General features: G+C 44.3%; 1 protein-coding gene across 1 annotated transcript in view; it reads right to left on the bottom strand.

Moving 5' to 3' along the window:
* The window catches only part of Acoxl (acyl-CoA oxidase like), a 275,238-nt gene that overhangs the window by 69,649 nt on the left and 190,934 nt on the right, over positions 1–14,655 (bottom strand). Inside the window, exon 14 of the mRNA XM_052183555.1 lies at positions 9,869–9,980. Coding sequence (XP_052039515.1) covers positions 9,869–9,980 — 112 coding nt within the window. The remainder of the gene's footprint in view (positions 1–9,868; positions 9,981–14,655) is intronic.

The raw sequence follows: 14,655 nt of genomic DNA, 5'->3' as shown, positions 1-14,655 counted from the left end.
TCTCGACATATATCCTGGGAACACAAACACAAACAAGAAGCAACAAATGGAAGAGAGACTTCAAAATGAACCCTATTGTTCATACTGAAGTCAGAGCCATCATTAAAAACTCACGGTTTCTGACACATGTGACTTAATATATGTTCATATTTATATTTATTCTATGGCTTTGGATAGGAAGCAGAGGGAACCCAAGGAGAAGACACTGGATTTTAAATGCAATTATCTATAAAGCAGCCTGGCCTCCTGATCTAGAGTTGCCAGTAACAAAGAAAGATAAACCATGAAGAAGGAATATTCAAAAAGAAAGAAAAGAAAAAGAAAGGATGAATATGAGAGGTGTCAGGGTGTTACATGAAAGGAACATGGGGACAAAGCCAAACAAACAGCTCACTGTGGCCAAAGCTGCAAGCGTTTTTCTTGATCAAAATCAAGAAAGTAATCAACAGTATTGGATTATAGTTCAAAGCATAAAATAATTATTGATGAATTCATTCTGATATAATAGGATTGCACTGAATGAATAATTTGGGGAGATGCTTTTGTTTCTAAGTAATACATATACAAATGGGGGACACAGAAGCTCCTTCCTAGCTCAGAAGTCAGCACAGTACTTCTGGCTGCAAGGAGGAGCCCCTGACTGTCTTCACAGTCCCATCTCTGACTTTCCTCTGTCCCCTTTTGCCACTGGTGACCAACACCATGAAGAAATCATGGGCTGTCTTGATCCATGCTGGCTTCCAGTAATGAATGGGCCTGACTATATGATCTCAAAGACTCCTTCCAAGCTCACAGACTCCCGGGGAAATGACCACAACTCCCATGTAATTATCCAGAGTAAAATTTTCTTTCCTCTTCTCTATTTCAACTTCTCTTTACCTTCATAGTCTCTTCTCAGAAAGATAATTTAGGACTCCGGGTATGGGAAGAAGGGACTCTTTCCGCCAAATGGAAACACTCCTTCCTGGAGGGAGGCTCAAAGGCACAGGAAGCAAACACAACAAGGTGCAGGAAGCTTCTAAAACTTACAGTTCACAAGGTCTCTCCACGGGTGTTAGAAGCCAGAACAATCGCTACAGAGAGGAAGCTTTCCAGTGGAAGTGTGCAGGGAACTTCAAAGTCACGAGCCCTTCTGAGGTAGGCTTTTCAGTGATGTACCTGCCTATGTCACCCACGCCTTTGAGTGACTCTTCACCTATTGCGTTGTATGTACCCCTCCCCCCAAATCACACTGAGTTACTAGGCTAGGCTTGAATGGAATCATTTCTTTGGTCTATTATGGTGTCCTGTCTGGAGTGAACAGACACTTGTTAATGTCTTTCTAGTAAAAGTCATGCACAGAGAGAAAGGGTTGGAAGCGAGGGAGAAGAAGAAAATGTGAATTCAATTAATAATGGAAACTTATTAATATCAATAAGTTTCTGGGCTCCTGTGGGTGGAAAAGGGAGCAAGAGAGAAAAAGACCAAGTAACAGGATAGTTTTCACAACACAGGTCTTAGAGTTCTTTAGAGGAACAGAAATAAAGGGATGAATGAATATGAATGTGTGTGCGCATGTGTATATATGTATGCATGTGTATGTGCAGGTGTATGTGTGTGTGTGTGTGTGTTGGCAGGTGTGTGTGCATTTGTGTTAGGGTTGGGGGTTAGGGTATGCACATGTGTGTGTGTGCATGTGTATATATGCATGTGTATATGCATGTATGTACATGTGTGTATATGCATATGCATGCATGTGTATATATGCATGTGTGTATGCATGTGTGTGCATGTGTGTATATGCTTGTGTATATGCATGTGTGTGCATGTGTGTATGTATGCACATGTGTGTGTGCATATTTCAAATTTTATTAAGTGAGCTTTAAAATAGTACTGATGGCCATGACAAAGAGGGAAGAGCTAAGCAAATGCTTGGGAACACTGAAAGCTGAGAGGGCACAGCCTACCTTGGGGATTCCTGACTTTCTGTTCCCAGAACTCTGCAAACCACTGCCTGCCCCTTCTTGAGCATGACATCCCTTCCTGGGCCATGTCACCCCTTCCTGAGCATGTCATCCCTTCCTGGGTATACCACCCCTTCCTGGGCCATATCACCCCTTCCTGAGCATGTCACACTTTCCTGGGTGTGCCATCCCTTCCTGGGCCATGTCACTTCTTCCCTGTCTCAGGCCTTTCAGTATTTAAAGCCTGAGCAACAGAATCTGTTTCACATCCCAGAATTTTTAAGCACTAGACAGCTGACAGGAAGTCGCAGTTTTGTACAAAGCAGGCTTTTTAGACACAGCCACCATGCTCCAAAGACACAGGAAGTTCCCTCCATCAGGTCATCTTCCCAGCCCAGCTAGACCTTGAGGGAAAAGAAAATGCATTGAGTTTAATGTAAACTATGACTTTGGGACATGTGACTTCTCATGGCATCGTCTGTCTCTAATGACCTGTGTCTGGAGCAAAGCTCTTGATGTTTCTGTGCCAAGAGACTTTTAGGAAAGTACCTGCTCATTCAGGTCACCATACTGGGTTTTTGGTTTGCTTTTTAAAAGATTTTATTTTTCCTGTTAATTCTGTGTGTGGGGTGTAAGGGTGTGAGCACAGTGTCTGTGGAGGCCAGGAGGGGTCAGGAAGTTCCTTGGAACTTGAGTTGCAGGCTGTTGGGAGCCATCTGGCAGAGGTGCGGGGAATGAACCCCAAGCACCGTGAAAGAATAGTATATGGTATGCTTTTAGCCATCGAGCCATTGAGTTTTTTCTAAAACGTAACAAGTATGGGCTGGAAAGCTGGCTCGGCAGTTACCAGCACATGCTGCTCTCATAGACGAAGAGGACCCTTCAGCAGTTCCCAGCACCCACCCCAGCTCCAGGGCATTTCTTGCTTTTGGCCTCCACAGCTACCTGTTCTCACTAGCACTTAAGCCCACACCCACATGAGCATGCATAACTGAAAATCATAAAAATAAACCTTTTACATTTAACAAGCAGACTGCCGACTACCATTCTGTCCTGTCTGTATCCTCAAATTGATACAGTCAGCACTGGAGTCTCTGTCTGAGATGACTGACAACAATGTTTTCCTAGGTCCATCAGCCACCGCCTAACCAGTGTTCTTGAAGATCCTTGATTGAGGGATGTTCTGAAGTGCCCGTTGCCCAGGTATGTGCCACTCATGGGCTACCCAGTCACCAACACCAGCACTTCTCCTTTCTACAGATGAGAGTTGAGATGAGATCCCCAACCCAGACTCTTGGCCCTGAGCGAAGGTCCTGTCAGGTCTAAACTCACAAACTAACAAACTAACAAACAGAACAGCTGCCATTGTTTGCAGAAGCTCTGTGGTATTGTTACAATGTAAAGATCTACAGTCCCAGACAGTCAGAACACTCAAGTTGTGCTTGGACAACAATAAAAACTGGAGTAACAGTAGTTGTCTAAATAGAAAGTGCTATATAGTTACGCTTCTAGCAATCTTATTTCCAGACTTTCCTGATTCTCCATCTACATCTCCAAATAAAGAAAATTAGCAGTTTACTGACTTGGATTTGATGATAATGGCTAATGCTCCTTTGGGCACTTCTCCTTCCTTTCAACTTGACCTTGAGGTGTGGCAGAGGTCAAACTGCATGAGCTTTCTTAAGTCAGTTTTTCCTAGTGGATTCCTATATCCTCTAAAGTAGAGGCACTGTCTTAGAGTTTCTATTGCTGCCATGAGACACCATACTAAAAAGCAAGTTGAGGAGGAAAGGGTACGTTTGGCTCACACGTCTGGATTATAGTCCATCACTGGAGGAAGTCAGGACAGGAGCTCAAGCAGGGCTGAAACCTAGAGGCAGGAGCTGATACAGAGGCCATGGAGGGGTGCTGCTTACTGGCTTTCTTCTCATGGCTTTCTCAGCCTGCTTTCTTATAGAACCCAGAACTATCAGCCCAGGGATGGCACCGCCCACCATGGGCTGGGCCCTCTGTCATTGATCACTAATTGAGAAAAATGTCTTACAGCTGGAGGTATTTCTTCAACTCAGACTCCTTCATCTCTGATGACTCTATCTTGTGTCAAGTTGACACACAAAACCAGCCAGTACAGGCACATACTGTAAACTTAACCAACTATCTGTGTCTGGAGGAGTCACAGATACTAGACAAGAACCTAGTTAGCATTGCCACTTTCCTAACTCAATAAAGCTTTTAGCTGTATTCTAAATACTTATCCTCATGCCCACAGATCAGAGTTGCTCTTTCCCCTGGTGGTGGTCAGAATGAGAATGGTCCCCATAGTCTCATATGTTTAAATGCTTGGTCTCCAGATGGTGGAACTGTTTGGAAAGGATTGGGAGGTGTGACCTTGTTGGAGGAGGTGTGACACTGGAGGTGAGCTTTGAGGTTTCAAAAGGCCCACTCCATTCCCAGTTATCTCTCTGCCTCGCTCAGCCTCCTACTTGCAGATAAAGATGGAGGCTCTCAGCTCCTGTTCCAGTGCTGTACCTGCCTGCCTGCTGCCATGTTCTCTACCATGATGCTTATGGATGCTAAACCCCAAATTAAGCATTTATTTTGTAAGCAGCCTTGGTCATCGTGTTTTATCATGACAATAGAAAAGGTAACTAAGATACCACACTTCACCAAAGGGACTTCCCCCCCCCCCCCAAACAATGGAGGCTACTACAGAGTTCCACAACTGGTCAGAATGCAGAGGATACATAACCAAGGGATGCTCAGCCCCACCTGGTACACATATAAAAGAACCAGGACTGCTGAAAGACAGTATAGTCTAGACTGGACAGAGATGCTGCACCCATGAAATCTCAACAATATGGCAGCCTAAATAAGACTTGCATAGCAACAACAGGAATGGGGGAAATTCCCACTCCTGGATGAAGAGCTCTAGGCATTCAATAGCTTCAGAGAGCTAGAGAGAAAGAGAGAGAGAGAGAGAGAGAGAGAGAGAGAGAGAGAGAGAATCCATTTTTCCAGGACTTATCTGATCCTAGCCCTAAACACATTTACATACAGCAACACTGAATGTATTGTTACATCTGTGTAGCAGCAGTGATTATAGGAGAAGTCATGAGAATAAAAGGAATGGGGGAGGCAGAAGTTAGAGGGGGGATAATGAAAATACTTTATACTTATGTGTGGAATTCTCAAAAACTAAAGAAAGCTCTAAAAATCAAGTAGAGATTCAGCTAACATGAGGGAATACCCTTTGGTGAGAGGCAGACCATGAAGTAACTCTAGACTAACCAGGACTAGTTCACTTACCTAGGGTCTCATCTCTCTACCTACCCAACTTCGGACATGTACATTTGCAAGTAAAGTTATTTTTCAAACAGAGTGGTTACTGATAATCTGTTTTCCTGTCTACAGATTTCCCCTGCATATCGGCAGCTTTTCCTTGTGCAATATTCTCAGTATGACAAATCATTCCTCATTGGTGTATATTTTCACAAGTGGAGAAGTGAGGCAGCAACTATGAACGGCCCTTGCAACACAAGTTTGAAAAACCAGAGAACCGAGCCCCCAAGGAAGGCCGGTGTGAGCGCTCTCTATAGCCACCAGCAAAGCGGAGGCTTCTCTGGGATGGGGTAGGGGAGAAAGACGTGGTTGGCTGCAAAGGGCTGGTTCTGTGGTGGGATTCACTGGTCACTGCAGGGTTGGAGGCACATTGGCTGTCCAATGCTCTGAGAAGATTGGTCAACATATCTATAATGGAATGTGCTTTTGGAAAAAAAGTCAAAGCTTTACTTTAACTTTTCTTCCTAAAGAATTGGGAAGACACACATGTTCCTGAAGCCACCTTGGCCGCCGCCTTCTTCTTCTTCTTCTTCTTCTTCTTCTTCTTCTTCTTCTTCTTCTTCTTCTTCTTCTTCTTCTTCTTCTTCTTCTTCTTCTTCTTCTTCTTTTTCCTTCTCTGTCTGTCTGTCTCTCTCTCTCTCTGTCTCTCTCTCTCTCAATCCGAAAGCTCTAAGTCAAATATTACAGTTGTTTTTCAGGAGAATTTGGGATTGTAGATGAACTTTCCCTCCTTTAAAGCTAGCCAGAGACTACTGACCAGCCTCTTCTTAGGTTAGATATTCAAACTACAGATAAGAATCATTTTATTACAACATGCAGTTAACATATGGAAGCAAACACAAGCTCACCTGTATCCAGCTGAGAGAAAACCTGGGTGAAAAATACAAGCTGCAGTAATAGATGGCCATATTCTTTCTACTAACCTTGTAGGTTTTTTTCTTAATTTTGCCTCAGGCTAAAACTGGATGTGGACTTTCCCCAGGGCCGGAGCCTGTTTGATAATCTTGATGGTCTTCTTTCTTATTAGCCCTAGAAACTGTCTGTGCGCTATGAATATTTAATTGTGTTGTCTGTAAACAGGTTACAAGGAAGGTAGAGACTAATCTAATTAACGTGAATGCAGGACTTAGGGCTTCCCAGGCTACTTTGCATATTCAATGGTATGCTAGCCACGCAGTACATTTGCATTGTACTCAGCCTTATTATTCCAAATTACAGAAGCGGATGCTGAAGTTTGGCAGCACTGAATCTTAACCGTCGGGTTCTAAAGTCCTTTCCAATTTTTCAGCACATCCTTTGCTGAATGTTTATTTGATGTTTGGAAAACACACTTGCATGTGTAAAAGTTTTCTTTTTTCAGAATCAGAGTAGACACTAATGAAAACGATTACTCCTCCTCTGGCAGAGGACAACTGTAAATAGAAAAATGTTTTTGAATGTTTAGGAAGTTTCAGAGTATCCATACTACATGGGGAATAGGACTGAGGGCAGAATTATCATGAAAACACACTACATGTGTGTCTGTGAGGGTATTTCTATATTTTTGATTGTAAGCCTAGTCTTTAACAGCTTAGCCACCTCTCCAGCTCGAGGGTATTTCTAGAAACGTCCAACTGAGAAGGAAAGATCTACCCTGAATGCAAACAGTAGGATCCCATGGACTGGGTCCCAGGCTAAATATAAGAGAAGAACATGAACAGCACTTGGTGCAGATGTAATGTGACTGGCGGCCTTGAGTTCCTGCAGCCATTCCTGTACTGCTGTGATGGACAGGATGCCTGCACCACTGTGATGGACAGCATGCTTCCACTGCTGTGTTGGACAGGATGCCTGTACCACTGTGATACACAGGATGCCTGCAGTGCTGTGATGGACAGTGTGTCCGCAGTGCTGTGATGGACAGCATGTCTGCACTGCTGTGATGGACAGCATGTCTGCCCTGCTATGATGGACAGCATGGCTGCCCTGCTGTGATGGACAGTGTGTCTGCATTGCTGTGATGGACAGCATGTCTGCACTGCTGTGATGGACAGGATGCCTGCACTGTGATGGACAGTGTGTCTGCACTGCTGTAATGGACAGGATGCCTGCACTGCTGTGATGGACAGTGTGTCTGCACTGCTGTGATGGACAGTGTGTCTGCACTGTTGTGATGGACAGTGTGTCTGCACTGCTATGATGGACAACATGTCTGCACTGCTGTGATGGGCAGCATGTCTGCCCTGCTGTGATGGGCAGCATGTCTGCCCTGCTGTGATGCACAGGATGTCTGCACTCCTGTGAAGGACAGCATGTCTGTCCTGCTGTGATGGACAGCATGTCTGCCCTGCTGTGCTGTGATGGGCAGCATGTCTGCCCTGCTGTGATGCACAGGATGTCTGCACTCCTGTGAAGGACAGCATGTCTGTCCTGCTGTGATGGACAGCATGTCTGCCCTGCTGTGATGCACAGGATGTCTGCAGTGCTGTGAAGGACAGCATGTCTGTCCTGCTGTGATGGACAGCATGTCTACACTGCTGTGATGGACAGTGTGTCTGCAGTGCTGTGATGCACAGGATGTCTGCAGTGCTGTGAAGAACAGCATGTCTGTCTTTCTGTGATGGACAGCATGTCTGCACTGCTGTGATGGACAGTGTGTCTGCAGTGCTGTGATGCACAGGATGTCTGCAGTGCTGTGATGGGCAGCATGTCTGCCCTGCTGTGATGGACAGCATGTCTTCAGTGCTGTGAGGCAAGCGAACGTTCCTTAAGCTATTCTGGTAAGATATCTTGACAGAGCAGTGAGAAAAGCAACTAGTATATGGGTACAGGCTTCTCACACACAGACGCATTAGTAAATACAAAATAAGTATTTATCCATTGTGTCTGTGATTTCTACCTTGGTTCCCTTTGTTCCGGCATTTTGGAATTTCCCACCAGTGGGATTGTTAGTGTTTTTCACCCGTGTCTGTTTCCCTCTCTTGCAATTTCATCTTCAGCTCTTTCTTCTACAGTGTTGAAATGACGGTTCCCAGGCTACATTTTCTCCATTCTCATTGCTGCACCTTCACCCTGGGTGATATCCTCTCCACTCTGCAGCTGTCCCTGTGTATAAAAAGCCCAGGGTGTGTGGGTGTGTGGGTGTGTGGGTGTGTGGGTGTGTGGGTGTGTGGGTGTGTGGGTGTGCGGGTGTGTGGGTGTGTGGGTGTGCGGGTGTGCGGGTGTGCGGAGTGACTTAAACATGCTGCTGTGGCCTGCAGAGCCTCACCTCACATCTCTACCTGAAAGACAGACCAATTTTCGCATCCCTAGGCCCAGCTTCCAACAAGTCCTTAGGCAGTGTGGCACCATTCCATAAGTGTGAGTCTTAACCTCTTATACATCTCCGGGACTCTTGTGCATTCAGCCAGTTCCTGAGAGAATGCACGTCTCCACATGCATTGCATTCCCTTCATTCCTACCTCCCGTTAGACCAAATGCCATCGCTGTGCCATTGACATAAAGAGGGTGGATTGAAAGAGAGTTCCAGGACTCAGTTCTTGTTCCTTTAGCACCGAGCTCCAGTATAGAGGAGCAGATCTCGGTACCCTGCAGGGTTCTTCTGTACCCTGGTTCTTCAGCCCTGAGTGCTGATAGAGAAAGGACCCTCTGGGGTCTTGTTGACCAGTTGCCTTGGACCAAATGATGAACCCCGTGGAGCTGGAGTGTCTCCTCAAGCCAACCCACTGGCACTGTGCATGACAGCTATTCCTTGTTGGTATCTATCAATGATGCCAATTTTTTTATATTTGTGTGTATTTGTGTGTGGGTATTTGTTTGTAGGTATGTGTGGGTGAGTGGCTGCCCGTGCATGCATGTATACATGCTTGTAGAGACCAGAGCTCAACAGGTTGTGTTTTTCTCCATCCCTTCTCATTCCCATTCTCTTACTTTTGAGACAGGGTCTCTCACTAAACGTGGAGCTCACTGGCTGGCTATACAGGTTGGCTAGCAAACCTGAGGAGACTCTTGTCTCCACCTCTTTAGTACTGAGATTACAGGCAGGCGCTATCATACTCACTGTTCTCTCTCTCTCTCTCTCTCTCTCTCTCTCTCTCTCTCTCTCTCTGTGTGTGTGTGTGTGTGTGTGTGTGTGTGTGTTGGGGATAGGGTGACTTTGGTCCTCATGGTTACACAGAAAGCACCTTAGGAACCGAGCCATCTCCCTGCCTCCTGTATTGTGTTTCCTTAGAAATCCATGGATTTCTTAATAAAAAGTTCAATACACATCAGACTAGCACAATACTAACTTTACATAGGTTTGATATACAAATTTTTTTCCAGAGGCCCCCCATTTTTATCATTCCCAATGAAAATTACCACACTCTACACCTACCATGGTACCAAACAATGCTTACAGACAGGATTTTAGAACAGCACGTAAAGGGTTAAACCACTATCACGCTTCTGGAGCAGGCAAGGTTGCCCTGGAAGGGGGCCTGTAGAGCTTGGAGTACTTCCCATGCTTCTGACTGGGCAGATTCATCCCCTACTAAATTTAGCACAGGGTTCAGCTATGCCTTACACATTTATCAAAGGAAAAAAACAAAACAAAACAGTATCATTACCTTATAGTAAATTCTGGACACCAGACTCCTCTGAAGAACCCTCTCTCGAAAATTCACTGCTTTCAGCAGAAAAGCAAGATGTCCTACTGTGTCAGTGTTAAACATCAGGAAACTGGAGGGAAAAAAATGCACAGTGACTATTGTTATTAGTTTGTTTTTTTTAAAAAATCATAGCTAAGTTGGAGGTGTGGGGGTGGGTGCCTTTAATCCCAGCATCTGGGAGGCAGAGGCAGATCACTGTGAGTTCCAAGCCAGCCAAGCTAGTTCCAGGACAGCCAAGGCCACACACATGCTCTCTCTCTCTCTCTCTCTCTCTCTCTCTCTCTCTCTCTCTCTCACACACACACACACACACACACACTACTATCTCAAAACAACAAAAAACAAAACACTTTAAGGAGCTCCCAAGGATGATCTATAATGGCTGGTGAGAGATGGGGATACTATCCAGCAATGGTTAAGAGCACACACTAGTCTTCTAGAGCATCCGAGTTCAGTTCCCAGCACTCACACCAGGTAGCTAACAACTGCCAGTAACTCTAGCTTCAAATGAGCCAACGCCTCTGGCCTCTGTAGACACTTGCACTCACATACACACAGATGAACATGAATGCACACATAATTAAAGATATTTAAAAAAAAAAAAGAGCCAGACAAATGTCCCAACGAATAAAAGCACTTGACACAAACCTAACGTGTTTAATCCTTCCATCCTGTAGTGGAAAAAAGAAAGCCAACACATAAAAGTTATCCTCAAACCTCCACACAGGCACCATGGCACATGTACAAACACACACACACACATGCACAATATGCACATATACACATGTACATGTACATGCACACACATGTACATCCACACACATATGCACATATACACATACACACGTGTACGTGCACACACACATGTACACACATGTGGTGATGGTGATGATGGTGATGGTTATAATAGTGATAGTGATGGTGATGATGATGATGAAGACAGTAATAACAGTAGTTATTATAAACAGAATATGTATTTTAAACCCCAAATCACTTTCTTCCTAGGCAGGCATCACGGACACGCACCCCACGGCAGCTCTCGTTGGCATTACATGGCTTCTCTTCAGTACTTCCTAGTGAGTGCTTGGCTCTGGCTTATTCCACATATTTGCCCTTGTGTCATAGAAGGAATATGACTCCTTGCCTTTTCTACTGACTATGGCATCTTAAAAATCAATGTTTTCTATATAGCTTTTCTTTATTGACAGTTACGCCATTTCCATCAGGTGAAGCTTATAGCAACATTCAAGATTTTTGAGTTATCATTATCTAGTATTGAGTTATTGAGAATTGTCTATATTGGGTTATTATCTAACATGCAGATACCATCATAATTAATATATTGTTTAGGAAACTGAAGCTCGGAAGGATGCAGTCACCTACTGGATGCCACATGGAGAGAAGACCTTCAAGCCTTGGTGGGTTTTATTCTGGGGAAATCCAGATCCTGGAGGGAGTAAGTGCCCAGAGGGCTGTAGGCAAGCACAGGGTAAATGGATTATGCTTTCCCTCGGGAGTTAGCCATTGACACCTTTCCCATTTGGCAAAAGGGGAAACTGGAGCATGGGGTGTCAACAGGCGTAAACACCAGTAGTCAGATGGCTCCCACCCTTGCTTTTTTCTCACACAAGTCTGACTTGGCGCTGATTTTGTATTTCTTCCCCCATGAATCTCCTGATAACCTAGATCACAAGATACAGAAGTTCTTGTGAGATGACTCTGCATGTAGAGGTGCTGGCCATCCAGCATGATGACCCGAGTTCAGTTCCTGGGATCCACATGATGCAAAGCATGAACAGACACCTGTAAGTGTCCTCTGACCTCCACACACATGCTGTGACATGTACACACACACACACACACACACACACACACACACACACACACGTGCATGCACGGGCACCCACGTACATAAATAATTAAATGTAATTTTTTAAAAGGTATGTTTTATTAGTTTGTCTCTCTGTTGGTGTGATAAACACTGACCAAAAACAACTTGGGAAGGAAAGAATTTATTTGACCTATATTTCCGGGTTATAATCCATCACTGTGGGAAGGCAGGGCAGGAGCTGAAGGCAGGAGCTGAAGCAGAGGCCGTGGAGAGACATTGTTTAATGGCTTATTCGTCACAGTTTGCTCAGACTGCTTTTTCATATGACCTAAGAGCATATGCCGAGGGGTGGCACCACCCCACAGTGGGATGGGCCCCCCTCCCACACCAATCATCTATCAAGAAAATCAAGAAAATCACAGACTTGCCACAGGCCAATCTAATGGAGGCCTTTTCTCAGATGGGGCTCACTCTTCCCAGATGACCCTGGGTTATGTCAAGGCCACTAACAGCTAACCTATGGATATAGGATGTTAATTTATAAAAGGTTTCCCCACATCTCACATTTCTGTTTTCCTACATCCTGGGAAAGTGAATGATTGTAAGACCCAACAATCAGAGCCCCACTAATTAAACCTTAAACACCCAGGTATCTGCTGCTTATTTTAAGCAGAAGAGTACTTCATGAATCAGAAGGGCAAAGTGCTCAATGCACAGTTGCCCTCCTCAGAGACAAAGGTGGGGGTGGGGTGGGGTGGGGAGGGGTGAGAGTGGGGTGGGGTGGGGGTGGGTGGATCTTATATGCCAGTTCCTGGGAAATCTCAATCTCTACATAGCAATGCTCATTCTGAACCTAGCTTCAGAAAGCTGAGCTCCTGACTCAGTCTAGTTCATAAAAGGGATAAGGAACTTGCATAGTTTATTTAATTTTTAATATGACTTAGTCATCCAGTGGCTAGTCTATAAAGCCTGGAACTGTGTTTGTGTTGGAAACTGCCTTTCTATCTTGGGATGTTTACCACAGCTCAGTGTATATTCCCATTTGGCTGTGCACCGTGTGTGCAGGACCTCACCCACACATCCATGTCCTCTGTGAGTTCAAGGAAGTCACCCAAAAGTAGAAAGTCTTGAAACTTGGACCACTGCCAGGAGGGGCCACGGATAACTGTCTGTTTTTCAAGGAAGCCACAATGACTAAAGAAGGAAAACTAGACTTAAGGCAAATGCAGATCACTGGTCATCAGAGAAATGCAAATGAAAACTGAGTGAAATGGCATGCTACACCCAGCAGTCTGTCCAAAATTAAATATACGGTGTCAGACGTTGCCAAGGACATGGCAGAGAAACCAGAACGCTCATATCTACCCAGGAAAGTGTCAAATGGTCAAACCGGCTCCGGCACTCCCACAGTCTCTCATAAAACAAGCACATACGTTATGACTAGCAATTCCATGTGCCCTATATACCCAAGAGAAATCAAGAGCAGCATTCATAAAAAAACTTATATAAGACTCTTCATAGCTGTCTTACTCATTGGAGCAAAAAACTAGAAACATCCCAGGTGTCTATCCGTTATAAGGGAATGGAGAACAAATCACAGAATATCCATAAAATACCACTCAGTAATAAAAAGGGGGAAAGTAATACATATGACACCATGAATAAATCTCAAAAAGCATTATACTGAATTATTGAGGCAGCTACAAAAGAGTATAGACAGTATGTTCCATTTACATGAAACCCTAGAATGGGAAACTCTAGGCTTTGGTGGAAAAAAATCAGAATGACATGTATGCACTTGCCAAAACTCAACAAGTGTACATTTAAGTTCTGTGCAGGGTATCATAAGAAAATTCTACATAAGAGGAAAAGGAGTCACACCCTCTACCACCACCACCACGGGTAGAACTTGAGTAAACAATACTATTTCAGAGTGTGCTAACATCTGCAGTGTACTTTTAAGATGCACAGGAAGGAGATGATGCTGGGTGATATCAGCAGCAGATTCAGTTAATGATGCCTTCACTGTACAGCTATCCTGTAAGCTCACAACGGAGCTGAACACTTAGCATTACCTATTGGTACCATGGCTGTTATAAGATCCCACGACACTAGAGAGATCTGTGGTGGCAGTAGCTTAAATTCCAGCACTTGGGAGGCAGAGGAGGGCTGGTCTCTCAGCTTGAGGCTAGTTGAGCTGCAGAGCAGGTTTCAGGACAACCAGGGCTACGAAGAGAAACACTATCTAAGGAGAAAGAAAGAGAGAAAGAAAGAAAGAAAGAAAGAAAGAAAGAAAGAAAGAAAGAAAGAAAGAAAGAAAGAAAGAAAGAAAGAAAGAAAGAAAGAAAGAAAGAAAGAAAGGAAGGAAGGAAGGAAGGAAGGAAGGAAGGAAGGAAGGAAGGAAGGAAGGAAGGAAGGAAAGAAAGGAAAGAAAGAAAGAAAGAAAGAAAGAAAGAAAGAAAGAAAGAAAGAAAGAAAGAAAGAAAGAAAGAAAGAAAAGAAAGAAGCTCGCAACACATCACAGGACTTGTGTGTTTGTGCAAATGCTGCTCTGAACAGGTTTACTGTGCTGCCCGCCAAGTCATATAAAAGTACAGCATAAGTAAATATGTATAAAGTTTAATGCTATGCAATGATAATAAACAACTACATTATACCTTTATGCACTTACAAGGCTATAAGTTATCATTATTTTAGCACATAATAAAGCTATTAAAAATATTTACTGTTAAACAATGTGCTGTGCTCCAACAGTGATGGCCACATAAACCCATGATGGTCCCATGGCCTGTGATTTCACCAAGAGTCCAAGCTGAATACTGATCTATACCACCCTTTTTGTGGCATATACTCCATGATGCTCCCACTGCAAACAGCCTGGGGACTCACTTCTCAGAATTCATCCCTGTTGTCA

This window comes from Apodemus sylvaticus, chromosome 5, assembly GCF_947179515.1.
Source record: "Apodemus sylvaticus chromosome 5, mApoSyl1.1, whole genome shotgun sequence".
In the NCBI taxonomy this organism is placed as follows: domain Eukaryota; kingdom Metazoa; phylum Chordata; class Mammalia; order Rodentia; family Muridae; genus Apodemus; species Apodemus sylvaticus.
This window is presented reverse-complemented; position numbering and strand designations above follow the sequence as displayed.